At 41.3% G+C, this 21,316-nt stretch overlaps 2 protein-coding genes and 1 long non-coding RNA gene across 3 annotated transcripts; all 3 read left to right on the forward strand.

Moving 5' to 3' along the window:
* Positions 1–3,515: 3,515 nt before the first annotated feature.
* LOC116224726 (netrin receptor DCC-like) lies at positions 3,516–11,297 on the forward strand. The gene is made up of 7 exons (XM_031585449.1): positions 3,516–3,555; positions 5,529–5,807; positions 5,912–6,063; positions 7,633–7,786; positions 8,611–8,800; positions 10,755–10,849; positions 11,218–11,297. Exons 1-7 carry the CDS (start codon positions 3,516–3,518, stop codon positions 11,295–11,297), a joined length of 990 nt encoding a protein of 329 aa, XP_031441309.1.
* A 733-nt stretch (positions 11,298–12,030) lies between these two features.
* LOC116224679 (protogenin A-like) lies at positions 12,031–15,051 on the forward strand. The gene is made up of 3 exons (XM_031585221.1): positions 12,031–12,127; positions 13,767–13,920; positions 14,355–15,051. The coding sequence occupies exons 1-3, from the start codon at positions 12,052–12,054 to the stop codon at positions 14,479–14,481; spliced, it is 357 nt and encodes a 118-aa protein (XP_031441081.1). The 5' UTR covers positions 12,031–12,051; the 3' UTR covers positions 14,482–15,051.
* A 425-nt stretch (positions 15,052–15,476) lies between these two features.
* On the forward strand, positions 15,477–18,530 carry LOC116224678. Its single transcript, XR_004165688.2, has 4 exons — positions 15,477–15,571; positions 16,832–16,948; positions 17,043–17,086; positions 17,504–18,530. It is a non-coding gene; the product is annotated as an uncharacterized LOC116224678 (long non-coding RNA).
* The last annotated feature ends 2,786 nt before the right edge of the window (positions 18,531–21,316 follow it).

Here is a 21,316-nt window from a genome sequence, read left to right on the forward strand (position 1 = left end):
GGATACAAATGTTAAACTTCATATCGTGGTTACAATATCTGCCTCTGGCCTCATCCAATTGTGCAAGAAAAACCTCTAAGCTTCATTATTGCCCAAGTTATCACAATTTAACGTTAGTATACTATGTATAGGCTCATAACTTAATGTTAATGAGGGTTAATGTGTATTATGATTAGGCTGGTTTTGCTGGACCGCTGAACTGGACATCAGAAGTCATGTGGTCATCTGAAGGGGAGATAAACACACTAGGCGTTACCACTAGTTACCACTGCTCCAGGTCTGAAACCTTGCAAAAATGTAGGAACAAATGTGGTGTTGGTCTGTTGAGTGTTAGCTAGTTAACTCAATAGTTTTACAAGTCTGTTGAGTGTTAGCTAGTTAACTCAAGTCTGTTGAGTGTTAGCTAGTTAACTCAAGTCTGTTGAGTGTCAGCTAGTTAACTCAAGTCTGTTGAGTGTCAGCTAGTTAACTCAAGTCTGTTGAGTGTTAGCTAGTTAACTCAAGTCTGTTGAGTGTCAGCTAGTTAACTCAAGTCTGTTGAGTGTTAGCTAGTTAACTCAAGTCTGTTGAGTGTTAGCTAGTTAACTCAAGTCTGTTGAGTGTTAGCTAGTTAACTCAACAGTTTTACACAAAAACTCCATAATGCCATGATGCCATGATTCCATTATTAGCCAAGATTTGATGTGAGTTTTGGATAAAAGTGTCTGCAGCAGTGTTGGTTGACCATCTAACCACTGAAAAGGTCTTAAAATACCAATAATATCACAGTTGGCCTTGATTAAAGGCTATTAGTACGGTAACTTATGTCTTTTGGCGATATAATGCTGTGAAAGCTTTTTTTCACATCTTGGCCGAGTGTTTTCCGACCCAGACATGATAGCTGCTGTTTTACACCCTATTTTCACTGCCAAACTAGCGGCCATCATGTTCAAAATAGCCGTATGTTTATTGTCACCATATGCAAAGCACAAGATAACGGGTGACAATGGTATTTAAATCTACTTCGGGCCAGGGTTGCAAGACTTTCTGTTTCATTGCTCCCTGTCTTCTACAGGGAGTCAAGTGCAATGTTGATTCTTGATAATTATTATCTTGAAGCAACATGTGGGTTATTACTGTTTTTTAAAGGTATGTCTTGTATATGTTGCTAGATTATGTAACATTCGCAAACTCATTTTCATGGTGTATGGTCAAGTGAAGAAGAGCTAAATACAAGGTGTGGCTATTAAATAACGAGACTGTTATTATGAGTATATACACTATATACGAGTATAACAATTCATTACTATTGAATTAGCATACAGTATTAGTCTCATTATTTAATAGCCACACCTTGTACCCCTGTCATTCCAGCCAAGCACTGTGTAGTTTTGTGCTAAAATTGAAATAGACTATGTCCTGTAGGGGCTGTGGGTATGTTATTAAGGATGTTTTTTATTGGCGTACAGTTAAATAAATATCACTCATTTTTTAAAGCTGCATGCAGTCTACAAGACTAAACTCAAGACTATTTGCCCTCGCTGACAAAATAGCTCAGCCCCACATTACCACAGCTCATAGTATGACCAGGGACTGTGCCAAGGACCCCAATGCAGTGTTCCAGACACAGACACGGACATAAACATTTATTGTTCAAAGCATTTATATATGTTGCATCTCAAAACAAAGTATTTGGAGTGTCTCAAAATGATTGATTGTGGTCAGAGAGCACTACCAAGTCTGATGTGTCACAGGTACACTGTACCTGTATATCTATGATAATCCACTATGTTGAATCATTTATTTGATATAGTGGCTAATGGGCTACAATACTATCATACTCTGAGCACCAGGGAACAGTGAGTCCAGTCAGGTTCACACTGTGCCATAGATGGCAGCCCTCTGAGGGTTGTATCACTGGGGGTAGGGAGAAGAAGGCCCTAGATGGATACCTATCACCATCAAAGTGCCTGCAGCAGCAACAAGCAGCTTTCTTTTACAGCCTCATAACTGATTTTAGTAGTACAAAGCTCCCTTTAGTTCTTTTCATCTTTCAATCATTGAGAGGGGAGCGTGGGGCTTTGCTGCTTTGCAGCCTGTTTAAGTGGCCGCTTCATTGTAGTGGCCTAAAGAGGACAGTGGCCTGTGGTCATTAAGGTGCCACTAAAAGAAAAGTGATAAGACAATTATTCATGACACTTTAACAATGGATGCATCATGCGTCCACATGCAGATTTGTTTGCAGTTGGTTTAACTTGGAAACAAGAAAAGTGCTCAGTCTTACTTTTTTAGAAGGAAATAGGGTAACACAACACTAAACAAAGTGTCGTTGTCTTGAGATAATGACATAAAACGTCAAGATCTCGAGAAATGGTGTTTTTAAAAAAAAATATTAACTGATGGCATCTTCTATAGTATAAATGTCATTTGAAATTTAGAACGCAACCTAATTGTTCCAGAAAGATGAGCCAAGGTAGACGATAAATTGGCTTCACTGTTTTGGTTGAACTTGGAAGAGCAAGGAAGGGTATTAATTTAGGTAGCCGCCGAAGCAATCATCTCCCAATGACATTGACTCTTAGCGGTTATGAGTGTTCTCTACTAGTGATTTTATGAACGTTCGTTCATTTTGACATGCATATTTCAGTATGTACTGTATAGTATTTAATCTATGTAAGGAGTGCTGAAGTATCACCTAATTTGGTGACATCAGGTGACATCACAGCAGCTTTTTGAACTTGATAACTTAAAGGCCAATAAACTTAGACCAATGGAAAACAGATAACCTTACACAAATGGAATCTGCAGTAACGACTGTCTCACTTCATAACTTTGCCAATAATGTGTCCATAGTTTAGTCATATTTCTATGAGCTTAAAATAGCTTCATTAAGAAAAGCAAAATGCTGATCAACTACAATAAAATATAATACATAATGGAAATGTACTGTTGCAATAACATTGATAAATGTAAATGTATTGTTAATTGTAATTTCCCAGTACATCCAGCTGGTGACCCAAGTGAAAGGTTCTTAGCCATCTACGATGATGATAAGATGATTTGTAAGAGGGATCCTACAAACTACTTAGGCTTACGATGCTTTTGGCAAACGGGGCCAATTATTTGAATCTTCTATCTCTCTGTGGTGTTGAGTGTTCCGTGTTGACATTGGAGTCGAAAATTCTTATTTTTGTTTGTTAACACTCCAGAGCTCCAGATGGTTTTGAGCTGTAAAAGGCATATTCTTGCTTTGACATACATCTACATCTGTACTGCTCTGCTTGTTAAAGACACTCCAAGTCCGTACATTTACATTTAGTCATTTAGCAGACGCTTTTATCCAAAGCGACTTACATATGTGCGACTTACAATGTATACACATTTTACATTTACACTGATGGCACACTGCACATCAGGAGCAATTAGGGGTTCAGTGTCTTGCTCAAGGACGCTTCGACAGGGAAATGAACTAGCAACCTTCTGATTACAAAACGACTTCTCTACCACTGTACCACTGTCGCCCCGTAAAGGACTCTATGTCTCTGAGCCTTGTTGCCTTCAAGTGTGACTGGTTCAGTCAGCACTGGTTGCATTCATCCTCGTGATCTTAGTCTTCCCCTTGTGGATGGTAAGTCCTACTTGTGAAGAGGTAGCTGCCAGTGTGGTGGTCCTGTCCTGCATATGATAGTGCCAGTGTGACAAGTAGTCATGTGCCAGGTCATCTGCAAAAGTCTAGTGTCATCCAGCTGTGTCCAGCTGTGTCTGCAGACGCTTTTGTCCAAAGCGACAGTCAAGCTAAGAGCAATAAAAACCTGGTGTAACAATAAATATTCAATATGGTGTAACAATAAATGTTCACTGGATTCCTTTCTTCCTTCAGCGGTTGTCCTCTTTACCCAGTCAATGACCAGTAGAATCAAGAATGGAGACAGTAGGAGTCCTTGTCTTCATCTCAAACTGGCCTCTATCTTGCTCAGTATAAGAGGTTGCCATACATGCTACATATTCAGGGAAGATATTTAAGCCTATGTAGAAGATGTGACTTTTGAATTTTAAGAAGAATTATGTCATCATTTTTACATACCAGACAGGAACAGGTTATCAGAATGTCTCCTTCGCCGTCAGTTCCACCCCAGATGTCCTGTTCCGTCTGTCTTCTGGGACTAGGCTTCTTCTTGGGGGTGCATTCTGCATTTAGCAAATTGGGTGAGTAAGAAAAATTAAGAGATTATGTTGCTTTTGGGGAAGGTGATAAAGACAAACAGAGTGAGACAAAGAAACAAAGAAATGTAGGAAGATAGATAGAAAGAGGGAGAGAAAGAGAATGAGTGAAAGAGAGAGAGGTTATACAGATTTTAGACACAATGAAGTTAAGAAAGAGATTGAAGAACAGTTGAAGTTGAGTGTGATAAAAAAAATCAAGGAATTTAGAAAGATAGATAGAAAGAAAGGAAGGAAGAGTGAGTGTTTCTTCTCTTTCCCTCTCCAGTGAATTGTTCAGTTCACTCAAAGCCCATTGTTAGCGCCCATACCATGCTGCACCAGAGTTAAAGTCCCAACCACTCACTCTCACTCGCACATGGAACACTTTATTAAACGTGCCTCAAGAAATTAAGGGACAGTTCATGAAAACGTCTGTAATGATTCAGATAGACTAAGGCCTTCTCTCTGTTATTGGTAGGGTAATGGCACCATCTCCTACTGCAGTTCAGTTTCATACCAAACTTAAAGTCTCCAAAAACTCCAAAAACCTGTTTTTGCTTCGTCATTGTGGAGTATTATGTGTAGATTGAGAAAAACGTTCCGTATGCACTGTATCAACAACCTTTTACGAGTACATCATATCTCTGAAGAGCTACAGAAAGGATGGGTTGATTTCCCTTGAATATCTACAAAAACTAAAATGCAGCTACAATTGCAATTCCAAATGAGGCAGATAGAGGAATGGAGGACTGGAGCATTCGATACTCAACTGAACAGGACAGTTCCTTGGAATACATTAAGGGATTGTCATTGTTCTATACATACCTATTCACACACAGTGTTCACAGAATCACCCAGAATGGTTTTACTCATCATGGTCACATTCAATTGATTATAAACCATTGAATGTGACCATGATAAAAAGCAAATGTTTGAGCAGATATGTGGACACATGAGCAAAAACCATTCTGGGTGATTCTGTGAACACTGTCAATCAATCAATCAATCAATCAATTCAATCTTATATAGCGCTTCTCTATATACCCGAAGTCGCTTTACAGAGTCCAGAGTCCAGTTGTCATTCATACACAGTCATACCGGTGGTGGTAAGCTACCTCAGTAGCCACAGCTGCCCTGGGGCAGACTGACAGAAGCGTGGCTGCCAATCAGCGCCAACGGCCCCTCCGACCACCACCAACATTCATTCATATTCATACGATGCAATGCATGTCTTTATGATGGTGACTGTGTGTGAATAGGTATGTGTATGAATATCTGTTTGTTTGCATATGCTATGAATAAAAGGTGTTTTTCGAGTTTTTGAAGTCTCCCATCTCGCATTCCAGTGTTTTCCGCAGTGCCCGAGGACAGCATCGGTGTGTTAAACGGGCCCCTGATGCTGCACTGTGCCGCGTATGATTTAGGCCTCCAAGAAGCGCTGCCTGTTGCCTGGGAGAAGGACTTCGGGAGTGGAACTCCAGTCGCTCTTAGTTCAAAGATGCATCAGATGCCCAATGGATCTCTACTCTTCGCCCAGCTTCAGGAGGAAGACCTGGGAACGTATACATGTAGTGCCAGGACAGGCTTGAACAACATCAAGACCACGGTCAGCATCTACAAGGCTGGTATGTATTGAGATGAGATGATTTTTTTTGGGTGAAAAGAGTACAAAAAAACGCTACCTTTTTAACATTCTGCAAAAAAACCTTAAGATGTGTTTTTTATGCAGATATAGGAGAGGTTTTCTTCAGTCCACTTTCTCAGACGGTGCACGAGGGTCAGATGGTGTTTCTTCAGTGTGTGTCTGGAGACAGTTCACCTACTGCTCACATCTCCTGGCTGAAGGATGGACGGACACTCAACAGAGGAACTCAGATTCAGGTTCAAACGCTTATGATGGCATATGGTAGTTTAGAGACCTTAATATAGTATACAGTTTCATACGGGTGTCAGAGCCAGCAGTTACATAGCTGTGCGGCGAGTGAAAACCTGGGTTATGTGGCTGAGTCTCACCGAGGCATGGCCACCCCATCCTATCAAGTGGAGGGACCTTATAAGGCTGTGTGCAATGCCACCTCTTCAGCTTTTTCTGTTGAGGGAGCGAATCCCCAGTGAGGACCATGGTGAGGTTGTACAGTTTCTGGTTGTCTTATATGGGGAACTGTGACCATGGATCTATCTCTATATAGGGGACTGTGATCTTGGATCTAACTCTATATAGGGGACTGTGATCATGGATCTAACTCTATATAGGAAACTATAATCATGTATGAAATTCTCTTTGATGATTCTATGGGACACTATACCAATACTTGCATTAGCCACACTAGAGTCAAAGAACAGCAGAATGGACCGGTGACGGGCATAATAATAACGTCCAACATTATGACAAAGACAGCAACTGAGGGTAAGTTTAGAAAACCCTGAGGCAAAGTTCAAAGTTCAAACAAGATAACATTAAGAACTCCAATCAGTAAATAAGCTTACAACAAAGTCTAGGGTTCATTTGAGTTGCTTGGCCAAAGTGTCCAATCTGACTGTGTGCAGATAAACATAGTAGTCAGTAGCTATGAGTGGATGAATGAGCAAGGGGGCATCAACCTTCAAGGCCCTGGGCCAACCCAAGTGATGCCTCTAAGCGATGAAGAGCCCTAACGTGGAGCTCAAGCTTCGTTGCTCCTGGATGGTTCAAAATTAGGAAATAAGTCCAAAACAGGGAAGGGTAGTATCCAACCAAGGGTCTGAAACATAGCTATAATGATTAGACTCAAAACAGTCAGGGTACAAGCCAACCAGCCTTCCATGACCTCGTCTAAGCCTCCACCATTATTCCTGCTCCACGGCCTTTTCTAGCTAGCCCAACAAGCCCCCTTATGGATGAGAACTGTTGAAGGTGAGCTGTTAAACAGTGCAACACACCCCAACAACTAGCTGACTGACATAGCCTGTAACATGTCCGTGCATTTAAACAAGGCCAGAACAACCAACAGCATGTTTTGTGTGAAAGAAGTAGTGATTCAAAGGGGGGACTTGTGAGCATAGTTCCTGGACCAGAGGAGGAAGTCATGTACCAGGCTGAAAATGACAAGGGAGAACCTCATTCAATGACACCTGATCAAAACGTGTGGGCCCTGTACACCAGGTCTGAAATATTTATTATTTCAAAGTCAGGATCGCTGCATACAGCTCTCGATTTGCTGAGCAGGTTGACTCTCTTACAGAGCGTGAACATGGAAATGTCAGCTGCAAAAACACTCATTGCTCGCTCTCCGATGGGTCAACGCAGGTTGGACATCTTACTGTATGTTGCTATGCCAGAGTTCATTACACCACTGAAATGAGGTGGGCTCATCACAAACAGTAGTAAATTACCCTTGTCCACATAATGGAGAATGATACAAATATGGTTTGCTGTTTTGGTTGAAGGAATCCTTTTTTGCCCTTATGCAGGGCCAATATGGCGGTGGGAATGAAAGGAAGACCTCGGCCACACTCCAAATAGAACGCGTCTCAGAGGAGGACGAGGGAGTCTATGTCTGTGTTACTCATAATTCTCTTCTGAACATCAGCAAAGAAAGTAACATGGCAACTTTAAATGTGTCTGGTGAGTGCTATCTAACAGTTTCTATGTCCCTGAAGCAGTATCTCTCATGAAGATGTAGAAATGCACTGATATACTCTAGTCTATATGATGAAAATCATGTACAGTAATTGCTTGAGTGGCCTATAACTGTAGCCCTTAGACCCGACCTCTCCTGATTTATATCAGAAACATGGTAGACAGGAGTGTGTCAGAAATAACGTAGAATAACACTATTTGTTTCCAATCCAAAATTTGGCAGCTTATGTGGTTAAATGAGCACACCCTGTAGGCTAACCCTGCTAAATGTATCCTATTTAGGATTGTCTTATATTTGTTAGGAAAGTCAGAGCAGGAGAGCTATTTTTATTGTTCCAATTTTGGCTCTGGTCACTCTACAAATATTGCACCATATAAAATGCAAGTTTGCAATATTACATGACTGAACCACAGATACCCATGGTGGCCACGGGTAAGGACTACTGTGGAGAATGAGCCCGGGAACCACTGCGGGATAGGGTACATTACGGGATAGGGTATATTATGGGATAGGGTATATTATGGGTATATTACTGGATATGGTATATTATGGGTATATTATGGGATAGGGTATATTATGGGATAGGGCATATTATGGGATAGGGCATATTATGGGATAGGGTATATTATGGGATAGGGTATATTATGGGATAGGGTATATCGCCTGGGTGGAGGTCTGCACCTTCCGAGTGCCTCTCATGTATTGTTTGAATAGCAGAAACAAGGATTTCACTTATTTGCACATTATTGGTTGTTGAAATGTCATGTTCACTTGTATGTGAAACTGAATGGTGTATCTTATTCCATAGACTCTGATATTGGTTTGGAGATTGTACGCGGACCTGAGAACATCACTGTTGCTACAGAGACTGAAGCTGTGCTCCATTGCTCTGTGCGGGGATTCCCAGATCCCGTTGTACGCTGGTTTAAAGATGGCAAGTCTGTGGGTAATAACTCTCGCCAAAGTCTTCATCACAATGGACAGCTCCTTATTATAAGGTCAGTGAAATTGTTTTGCTGTTGATAGGTGAAAATTCACCCTAGTTACCTCAGGACTCCGGAGCTGCATATAAGTATATTTATTAGACAAACAACAACAACAATTGCAATCGGGCTCACGCCCAGCACAAGGCTGAAAGTGAAGCAATATTAAACACATCACACAAGGTTTAAATAGACAGAAGTTAAGCGTTCAGCAGGGATAACCACGTGGTGGATTTCTGACGTCCGAGGCAAGGATGGAAGTTTTGCAAGGTCGGAAAGAAGCACAGTTCGACCCTTCTTATCACCTCTGGTCTAAACATGCTCTTGTACATATGCAGACTAAGTGGCACCTAATATTCTAAGTTACACACACGCAGAAACACAGAAATGTTCCTGCTTACATAAGTACACGATTCATATAAGGTCATTAATAATACAAGGCACTTGATTATTATATTCTTAAGTCATTAACAGCGTTTGGAAATTATCTCCATCAGCTGTCAGTGAATTTGACCAGAATGCCTGAATGCCACCAATTCTTCTTCCAGTCAAATGTTTCAGGCCATGCAGGGTCAGAGGTCAAGCTCTAGAGGTCAGAGGTCACCTGCCCAAGGGTCAGATTAAAGCTCTAGAGGTCACCTGCCCAAGGCTCAGATTAAATCTCTAGAGGTCAGAGGTCACCTGCCCAAGGGTCAGATTAAAGCTCTAGAGGTCACCTGCCCAAGGGTCAGATTAAAGCTCTAGAGGTCAGAGGTCACCTGCCCAAGGCTCAGATTAAAGCTCTAGAGGTCACCTGCCCAAGGCTCAGATTAAAGCTCTAGAGGTCAGAGGTCACCTGCCCAAGGGTCAGATTAAAGCTCTAGAGGTCAGAGTTCACCTGCCCAAGGGTCAGATTAAAGCTCTAGAGGTCACCTGCCCAAGGCTGAGATTAAAGCTCTAGAGGTCAGAGGTCACCTGCCCAAGGTTCAGATTAAAGCTCTAGAGGTCACCTGCCCAAGGCTCAGATTAAAGCTCTAGAGGTCAGAGGTCACCTGCCCAAGGGTCAGATTAAAGCTCTAGAGGTCACCTGCCCAAGGGTCAGATTAGGACTCTTCTTTCGTCAACATATATGGTGACAAATTCATTGTAGGACTTAAATACGACTCGCAAAACAAATCAAGTCAAGTCAACGAGTCAAATCACATAGATGAACTTTTGGCTTTTGGGTTGTGTTTCTTTACACCCACATGCGTTACTGCAGTTATGCTAGTGCCATTTAGATCATGTACTCATATGGGTTGGTTCAAGGATCATTTTTTGACAGCAGTTGTAAACAGACAGTTGTAAACAGTGAACCTGACAAACCTAAATTATTTCTCAATGTTAAAGGTTACTTTATTTATGTATTTTTGATGGGGAAATTAAGCCCACTCCACAATTTTTGCTAATTTTAAACTAATTGGAGCCAGTAATCCTTATCTTCCTCAGGTTCGCTCCTTGCTTGCTTGCTGTTTTAACTTTGCTTGCTTGGTGTCAATTGAATGGCTGTATAATGCTGGTTCAGTGGGCACAATATTATATATATATATAGTTGGTAGTTGGTTAGTTGTATTATATATACCACCACTCTTACCTGCTGCACACCTAATGTTTTTTAATGATCATAACTTTAAACTACTAAGGAACATTTGTTTGGTTGGGCTACAGAATATTTTTGGAGAGCCAAACCTCCCCTTAAACAGGCCTAATAACACGGATGAGAAAAGACTCTTATTCTGACATAAATGGTGTGTACTGCACTACTGCTCTTGCTTCCTGCTTCTACAGTGTACCCACATTCCATTGATGTTTAGGGAATTTGTTGCAAGTGCTTTAAAGGAGGTAGCAAAGTGACATATTTCCTCCAGCAGTTTTTTTCCATCTTGAAACATGTTGTAATATTGTTGACTTTGAGAGTGTTGAACATTTTACTTGTATATGTCTTCCTCAGAAACGTGTTGGAGAAAGATGAGGGATTCTATCATTGTGAGGTAGAAAATGATAAGGACCTGGTGATATCCAACCCAGCCTATCTCCTTCCAGCAGGTTTGGGCAAAATACGTTCACTATGACACCTCCAAATCACTTGACCCAGCAATAAAGGGCATTACTCACGCAATCTCTTATTCACTTTAGTCTATGCCACCGCACTTTGTTCTACTCTTAATGTATATATATATATATATATATTTTTGGGCTGTTCCTACTGTTTTTGGATAGTTGTAGTATTGTTGTGTTATATGTTGTTGTTGTGTTATATGTTGTCCCTCGTCACACCAACAGGAGAAGCACTCAAAATTTCGTTGTATAAATACAATGACAATAAAGGCTTTTCTATTTTCTATTCTATTACTGCATAATGTCTTGGAAAAGATGGGTATAAACATGTTTCATGTCAATGTGTATTTGTGCAGTGATGGAATGGACCTTTCTGAGAGAGCCAGCTAATATTACTGCCTTCATGTCAATGTGTATTTGTGCAGTGAGAGAGTGAACCCTAATGTTACTGCCTTCATGTCAATGTGTATTTGTGCAGTGATGGACTGGACCCTAATGTTACTGCCTTCATGTCAATGTGTATTTGTGCAGTGATGGACTGGACCCTAATGTTACTGCCTTCATGTCAATGTGTATTTGTGCAGTGATGGACTGGACCCTAATGTTACTGCCTTCATGTCAATGTGTATTTGTGCAGTAATGGAGCGAACCCTAATGTTACTGCCTTCATGTCAATGTGTATTTGTGCAGTGATGGAGTGGGCCCTAATGTTACTGCCTTCATGTCAATGTGTATTTGTGCAGTGATGGGGTGGGCCTTTCTGAGAGAGCCAGCTAATGTCACGGTGAGGAGGGGAGACGATGCCGTTCTGGTCTGCAGGCCTCCGGCAAGCAGGCCTTCTGCTACAGTGAACTGGTTCAAAAATAATAGGCTTCTTAGTCCGGCATCACGTGTCAATACTGAGCCGAACGGGGATCTCTCCTTCCAAAGGTATAAATCACATTAGTCTGCACAGTAATGTCAACTGTCTATACTAACCTCTTACACAGGTATTAATCATATCAGTATGCACAGTAATGTCAACTGTCTATACTCACCTCTTCCAAATCACATATTATACATTTGTTCAATGTCATAATGTTTTACCCATTTGATGTTGTTCATACACTCTTCCACAATGACCTTGTGAACTAAATGACGTCTAACATCAGTAACTCTTCCTTTGTAGCGTGAAGGATTCAGACAGAGGGATGTACTTCTGTAGAGCCACCAATACTCACCTCCCTAGGGACCTCACATCCAGAAAGGTTTATCTAGAAGTGTTAGGTACGTTTTTACCTATTTTTGTGCTTTTATGCTTTCTTTTAAAACTGTGTAAAATCATTAAGCAGTGTGCTGTGCAATAGTAAAAGTACTCTACAGCATGTAACTGCAGCTAAATTATAGATGTAGATAGATTATTTGCCTCCTTTGGCCGTTCCAGATTTTCCATTTCCAATTTTCTAAGGGCAATTATGTGTGTTTTATTACAATGAGACATTTAAACTCTTTTGAATACTCCCCTTTCCTATTGTACTGTTTCCCACCTTTGCGACACTGTAGATTGCCATTTCTGTTCTGTTTGTGGTTTCAAACTACTCAATTCAATTTTATTTATATAGCGCCATAACAATACAATTGTCTCTAGGCGCTTTACAGAGCCCAGAGCCTGAACCCCCTTAGTGCAAGGTGTTTCTATAAATGTCTTTTGCTTGAAATGCTTTTGTGAACACACATCCTTATATATGTCTGTAAGGCAGTCTCATTGAACAGGCTAGGCAGCTTCATAGATACAGTAGCTCTGAATGACCAGCTGCAGTAATGAATACCTTTTCTATGATCCTGAAGCATGCTGACTTTACCTTCATCGGTCTCTAATTTTATTGACAGGCAATTGGCAATGAGCAGAGCAGCGAGCAGAGTCTGTCGTGCATGAACTAAAGATCCTTAGCATAAACATGGATGGGTCAGTGTAATGCTCCCACTTACAACACGATAGCTTTAATTAATGCGGACCTCGGAGCTCATTGCTTGTTGCTTCGCTCGTTGCCTGTCAATGAAATTAGGGCCCATGAAAACTATATTTGAAATCAAAATGGCCTCTTGGACTTTCCCCTCTTTTACTAACTAAAATTGTATTAGGAACTAAAAATCCAACATAGTCTAGTGGCTTTAAAACTGCAGTCCTCGATTACAATCTATTCTTTTTTTTTATCGAATACAGCTAAATTCTTCTTACAGCCAACTAGCTGTCTGTCCTGTGTGTGTGTGTGTGTGTGTGTGTGTGTGTGTGCGGTCATACAAACTCCAGTGTCCATGCACAGTCCTGGCTCTGAAAATGGGAAACAAAGTGGCTTGGATTGAGCCATACACTTCAGTAGCCAATCAACAGATTACTTCAGGGTCATGGAAGGGACGGGTAGAATTTGATTGGCTGTTAAGAGCAACCTTTCACCAGAATCGAAGACTGCACTTTTAAGTAATCAAGAAACGTGAAAGAGATGAGCAAACCCAGTTGCCAGTTACCTTTGTGTGTGTGGATCACAGACTGACGGACAGAGGTGTCCATAGTTGCCAGGGAAGGTGGAAGTTAGGAAAAAAGTTAGTGAAAGGTGATCATAGAAACATATGGATTTGTCTGATGTGTGTGATATATGTATATGTGCTATGTACTGTATATATGTGATGGGAGACTGGGAATGTCTTGTGTTTATGTATCTGTGTGTGTATCTGTACGTTGTGGTGTGGTTATCTGGTTTCTATTACAGATGTATGGGCTGTGAGAACAAACTTCTATCTTCCTAGATTTCTATCTTTTATTTTGTCACAGTCCCTCTGTATTAACATAGTGATCTGTTTGTATAGAATGCAGCCATTCCATAGTCCAGGCATACGTGTAACCTGCAAACGTTTCCTGCTTTTGTAGCGCCTCCATCTGTATCTGTCTGGCCATCGATGTTGACCGCTCCCATCGGGGCGGAGGTGGTCATACGGTGTCGGGTGTCAGGACATCCCGCCCCGCTTATTGTGTGGTCCAAACAGGGGCGTTCAGTCATGACCGGTGGAAAGATCACTATGGGGTGAGTTACAGGGGCGACAGTGGTACAGGGGTAGAGAAGTCGTTTAGTAATCAGAAGGTTGCTAGTTCGATTCCCTGTCGAAGCGTCCTTGAGCAAGACACTGAACCCATAATTGCTCCTGATGTGCAGTGTGCCATCAGTGTAAATGTAAAATGTGTATACATTGTAAGTTGCACATATGTAAGTCGCTTTGGATAAAAGCGTCTGCTAAATGACTAAATGTAAAAATGTAAATGTACAGTGGAGGAATGTGATACCAGTATGACACATAACATATAAAGTCATAAAGTGAAATGGAAAAACATTTACATGGAGTTAGCAAAGATACTGTAGGAGGTATCAGTTTAACTCGCCAGACAACTGCAAGCGTGATTACTTCTGTGTTCTGAACACCACCAGTGATTCCAGTGTCACCACTTTATCCTCATGTCCAGAGTGAGAAATGCCACCCTGTTCATCTCGTCTGTGAGAAGGTTTGATGAGGGCACGTACACATGCAGGGCGTTTAACACCATGGGGCAGGATGAGAGAGGGGCTACTCTGCGTGTTGCCGGTGAGTGATGTGATGTGATTGGTTGGGTTGTTAGGGTAGAGTGATGTGATTGGGTGGGTTGTTAGGGGAGAGTGATGTGATTGGTTGTTAGGGTAGAGTGATGTGATTGGATGGGGGCGTGGGGGTCAAACTAAAGAATATAAGTACAGCAGACTAGTCAATCCTTCTACCTGTTCCTCCAGGATTTCCTTTTTTTGCAATCAAAATGAAATATTTTAACAGTTTAACAGCAAACAATGATTTATTTGTTTATAAATCAAAATGTTGCATCACATTTATAGCCCCTGTTCTCATTGTAGCATAGTGGGAGGTTACGGCAAATGTATTGGGTTTAGGCTGTATGCAGCAGGGTGATGTAGTGTGTTTTCAGTCACGACGCAACCCATCTCATTCTCCTCAGTCATTCACTCAGTCAGTGACGTCTCCAGATCTCGTTCTTACAATGAGACCTGCATCCTTCCAGTCATCCATCTGGATCTGAGTCTGTCTTGAAGTCCAAACAGGGAGTAAAAACTGTATGAGAACTGTTATAGTGCTCCTCATTGGACGACACGAACGAAGCTGAGCTCCTTAGCCTATCCAATACTGTCACTGCTTTGGGCTCCAGCTCACCCCCAGTGCTGCACCATGTGGCCCTTTGAACGAGTCTATTGTACTGCTGGCCTACTGGGGCGAGCAGAGAGGACGAGAGGATGGGTTGGTGTGGCGGGATAATAATATTATATTATATTATATTATATTATTATATTATTATATAATAATATTTTCGTTCATTGTAATGTAGAGATGTTTCATTCCAATCTTTTTGTGTGCAGTGAGCCCAGTCATCATGTTCTTCCAGAAGTGCAGTGATCAGTGTGGTGGGCAGCACTGTGTCCTTGCCCTGTGGAGCCGTAGGAGATCGCCCCATCACACACACCTGGACCACCGGGGCTCAGCTCACACCCCTCTCTGGAGATCGCCCCACCATCACACACACCTGGACCACCAGGGCTCCTCTCACACCCCTCTCTGGAGATCGCCCCACCATCACACACACCTGGACCACCGGGGCTCAGCTCACACCCCTCTCTGCTTCACCACTGGGACACATAGATGGTCAGTTGGACCAGAATATCGTTTGCTTTAGGTTTAATCATTTGGAAGTAGAAAATGACAGATTTGCACAAAGTGAGACAGGTTAGGGAAACGGAATAATTGTAGTCATATTTCACATATTCAGTCAAGATTTCACATGCAGTGTCTAAACAATTTGCTGCCTTATTGTTTAAATACAGGTCTCATTATACTAGAGCATGTCACAGGCTATCCAGCGTAAGGTTTGGGGGAGTAACAACATGTTGATTAGACTGGTGCTTGCATGCATTTAACCTCCACTAATATTGTGACAACCGGAAGCAGCAGAGCATTACCTAACCATTAGTGCACATTTATTTGCCTGCCATTGTAAAGATTTAATGCAAAGGTTTTCGTAATATTACATTTCCTAATTAGAAAAAGGTGCACTTAACTGAAAAGTGTGACATGATAACTTGTAAAGGCTTGTTGGAAAAGGTTTCTGAATGATTTGTTGCTTCATTGACACCTAATATATAAATAACCATCACAACCTTATTGGCCTTAGTCCTTCATCTTCCTCTCCTCCACGTTGTCCTCCTCCTTGTCCTCCACTCTGTACTGTAACCCACCAGTGATGGTCCTGTGATGGTCCTGTGACCCTACCTGTCCTAGTGTTGAATGATCTGTACTCTAACCCACCAGTGACTCTACCTGTCCTAGTGTTGAATGATCTGTACTCTAACCCACCAGTGATGGTCCTGTGACTCTACCTGTCCTAGTGTTGAATGATATGTCAGTCCTGTGACTCTACCTGTCCTAGTGTTGAATGATATGTCAGTCCTGTGACTCTACCTGTCCTAGTGTTGAATGATCTGTACTCTAACCCACCAGTGATGGTCCTGTGACTCTACCTGTCCTAGTGTTGAATGATCTGTCAGAGTTCAACATCATCAGACAAAATATGCACATGATATTAGCTTGACAGCTGCTAAAATGGTGTAATGTGCTGAATGGTCTGAGATGGTCTACTGGGAAGCTCCTGGTAAATTCCAATGGAATGACCAATCAGTATGTGTTATTGATCCAGATAATGACCAATCAGTATGTGTTATTGATCCAGATAATGACCAATCAGTATGTGTTATTGATTCAGATAATGACCAATCAGTATGTGTTATTGATCCAGATAATGACCAATCAGTATGTGTTATTGATCCAGATAATGACCAATCAGTGTGTGTTATTGATCTCTTACTGTCCAGATAATGACCAATCAGTGTGTGTTATTGATCTGTCCAGATAATGGCACGTTACACCTGTCTGGTGTCCAGAGGGATGCAGCAGGAGAGTATCGGTGTACTGCTGAGAACCTGTCGGGGCGAGACCAGCAGAGCACCATCCTCTCCATTCATGCTGGTAGGCACACAACACCATGTGCTCTGACAACGACATGCTGCTGTGTATTTATTTCACTTATAATTCATCTAAATGATCTAATCTATTATTTTAGCGGACGAGCTTCCTCCAGAGGAAGAAAGTGTGACATTTCCTCCAGTGAGTATTGATTGTCACATTTGATTATGTACAGTGGATAGAAAAGAACATCTTTTTTTAAATAAATCATGTCAGAACTGTTTTCCACCTTTTGATGTGACATTTTAATATTTAAACATCAAAGAAACCTTTAATGGAACACATGAGATACTTAATGAGTAACCTAATAAAAATAACCAGGTTTTTTTAAGTTAAGTACATCCAAGTTCTAGTTTTTAAGCACATCCAGGTTTTAGTGTAAATTTTAAGGTCCAATATTTTGGTGAAACATGACATGGTAGGGCAAGATGTGCACAGCATTTGTGTTAGCTCTATTTACTCTCTATATCTACAGTATATTACTATCTTCAGTGCTCAACTGTGGCTACTTTTAAAAGTTTCCATTGTGGTGTGTTGAAATATCTTTTTGTCTTACAGCCCACAAATATAACTCAACAGCATACTACAGGCTTGAACCTATCAACTTTAACTCAACAGCATACTACGGGCTTGAACCTATCAACTATAACTCAACAGCATACTACGGGCTTGAACCTATCAACTATAACTCAACAGCATACTACAGGCTTGAACCTATCAACTATAACTCAACAGCATACTACAGGCTTGAACCTATCAACTATAACTCAACAGCATACTACAGGCTTGAACCTATCGACTATAACTCAACAGCATACTACGGGCTTGAATCTATCAACTGATTCGAACACAGGAAGTGGTCAGCAGTATGACAATTACACAAAGAAATCAGGTAATTGCAATTTTCAAGAGATTCAATATTTACCGATAACTCATTTTGTGTTAACCCTAGAAATAGAGATTTTTTTTTTTTAATCGGTTTATTTTTGTTTGAGAATTGAATGTAGACCATTTCCATATGGATGCATTTTTTGTTTTTATTTTCAGATGCTCTGCTGAAAGACGACTCACCAATCAATTCTGAATTTGTTCTACCTGATACTGTAACTCCCCCCATATCATTACCTAATTCAGAAACTGTTCTACCTGATACTGTAACTCCCCTCATATCATTATCTAATTCAGAAACTGTTCTACCTGATACTGTAACTCCCCTCATATCATTACCTAATTCAGCCAGTTTAGTACATAAGAAGCTTAAGCAGTACATAGGTCAACCAACAGGTGACACATCAGAGTTGTCCAATTTAATATTTCAAAATACAGAGACGACAATTCTGTCTACTCAACCCCTACAGTCTAACTTAATACAAACGCACACACCGTCTCCAAAACTTCACGTTGAGCTATCTGTAACAAATGCTCAGCGTTCCTATGGAAACACACATTTACCTACAAGCACTCCACAAAACCCCAGAACCCAAGAAGTTTCCCCAAAAAAATACTCAATTACTGAGCCTTCTTTCGTAGACGCCCAGACACCAAGCCTGTGCCTGCTTCCTGTTGACCCCCCAACCCAGACTCTGTAAGTACAGCATACTTCAGGATCACCCAAATAGATAAATAGAGTACTTTATTAATAATGAAAGTACTCTCTATCTATCTATCTATCTATCTATCTATCTATCTATCCATCTGTCTATCTATCTATCTATCTATCTATCTATCTATCTATCTATCTATCTATCAGTCATATTACAGTGTCTGGTGGAAAGCAGTCATATTCCTGTTTTCTGTCTCTTGTTTTCTTGAACAGCTCTCAGATAACAGACCCATCTCCAGCAGACTTCTCACCGGCGCCGGCGCCTTCACACCCTCTTCTGGAGAAACATGACATCCCCATCGTGGTTGGAGTCGGGGTGTCACTGGCCTTCATCTTCATCACCATGACGTTCTACTCTCTGGTCCCGAAGAACGAGCCTCCTGCAGCAACAGCTCCTACTACCAGTCGAGGAGGTTTGGAATTGCATCGTATGAATTTGAATGAATGTTGGTGGTGGTGGTCGGAGGGGCCGTAGGCGCTGATTGGCAGCCACGCTTCTGTCAGTCTGCCCCCCCAGGGCAGCAGCTGTGGCTACTGAGGTAGCTTACCACCACCACCGGTATGACTGTGTATGAATGACTGGACTGGACTCTGGACTCTGTAAAGCGACGACTTCGGGTATATAGAGAAGCGCTATATAAGATTGAATTGATTGATTGATAGATACATACCTATTTCTTTAACTGTGTCCATTTTTTGCACAGGGCATTAGGGGCATTAGAGTAGAATTTATACTCATTTTATAAATAGCTGGGTTTCCATCCAACTTTTCAATGCACATTTTGACCATTTGAATAGGAAATCCTGAGTGGAAACGCTTGAAATGCGTATAAAATCTTCTAAAGTCGAATAAGAAATGTATTTGCTGGAAGGGGGTGGAATAAATCCTAATTTATATAGGGTATAATGCGACTAAGGTTAAGCTAGCAAATAATTGTTCTGGCATTCACGTGACCGTGAGCCATCCCCACCACACATACACACACGCACACGCACACGCACACGCACAGACATAGTGATCCACACAGTGAACTAGGAGCCTAACACTAAACTACTACACACACACAGTGAACTAGTACACTAACACTAAACTACTACACACACACAGTGAACTAGTATCCTAACACTACTACACACACACAGTGAACTAGTATCCTAACACTAAACTACTACACACACACAGTGAACTAGTACACTAACACTAAACTACTACACACACACAGTGAACTAGGAGCCTAACACTACTACACAGACATGAGCCACACAGTGAACTAGTAGCATAACACTAAACTACACAGGCACAGTGAGCCACACAGTAAACTAGCCTAACACTAAACTACACAGGCACAGTGATCCGCACAGTGAACTAGCCTAACACTAAACTACTACACAGAGTGAACTAGTATCCTAACACTAAACTACTACACACACAGTGAACTAGTAGCCTAAAACTAAACTACTACACAGACACAGTGATCCACACAGTGTGAACATGGCAGTCTCTCACTCGCACTGTACAGCAGTCTAATGGACTTTATTCTAATAGTCTAATTATTATCCTATGCTATTGGGGTTGAAAATCTGAAATCTGTGAGATTCAGTCAAGTCAAGTCAAAGTCAAGTCAAAGTAGCTTTATTGTCAATTACTTTGCATGTTAAGACATACAAAGGAATCGAAATGAGACATGAGAAATGAGACATGAGACATGAGACATGAGACATGAGAAATGTAAACAACCTGAGTCTCACAAATAAAAGCAGACTTGACAGGTTTGGATCTGGTCTATAGAGTACAGAGAGGAAGAGGAAGAGGAGCCAGAGGAAGAACGACAGAGAGAGGAGAGAGTGTCTGACGCTGGCGTCATTTGACCACATCCATTGATTATTACAAAATAGAATATTCTCTTCAAAAAAATATGGTTTCTATAAGAAACGATAAGGTAGATAAATAGCTAGTAGCTGGGGATGGGCGTGAGTACGTTGCTCTATTCGGACGTCAGTATTCATTCAATTCATTCAGTGCATAGAGTAATCGCGTTAGTAATCGCGCTTTTTTAGAAGGATGCAGAGGCTTTTTTTTGGTAGGATAGAATCAAAGATTATCTCTGTTGGTCCAGTGTGTTCACGTTTAAACAAAAGAAGAGTTCTGTTTTACTGTCATATTTTCACTTGATTACAGCGGATGCTATGAGTTCATGTCATCTGTTTTTTTGTGATCGACAGATGCCTCTCTCCTCCAACGACTTTGTAATGTTCGCATAGACATTTCTGTCCCAGTCATCTGCCATTTCCCCAACCCATGGAGGGCCGGGAGCACACTAAATAAATGTAAATACGATCATTGCTAATCACCACCAATATTTCTTGAACCATTCCTGCCAGCAGCATTCCACCTTTGTTTTATGGGCAGCGCTAATATGTGACAATTGTGGGTGCCCTAATGTGAACACAATGAGATTCATTTGTCCGCCCCAATTGTGAGCAACCTGGGCTGTGACCTTTCATAGCAAAGCGCCAACCCTCCTCCTCCAACCTAGGTCAAGAGGTCCATCGAGAAGTCAAGTTGAATAACATAATCTGTCTCTGGTTGTCTCTGGTTGACTCTAAATAAACTCCATCATCGTTAAGTCTGTGTCTAGCCTGACGTCCGTGATGGCTAGACTAGCCTTTAACACAAATTTCTCTCTCCTTTCTACAGTGTCCAATCTGGGCGTTTTGGGTAAAGTACACTGTTGATTTGAACCATCTCTCACTGGACAGTCAAGGCT

Source organism: Clupea harengus, chromosome 18 (assembly GCF_900700415.2).
Source record: "Clupea harengus chromosome 18, Ch_v2.0.2, whole genome shotgun sequence".
Taxonomy (NCBI): domain Eukaryota; kingdom Metazoa; phylum Chordata; class Actinopteri; order Clupeiformes; family Clupeidae; genus Clupea; species Clupea harengus.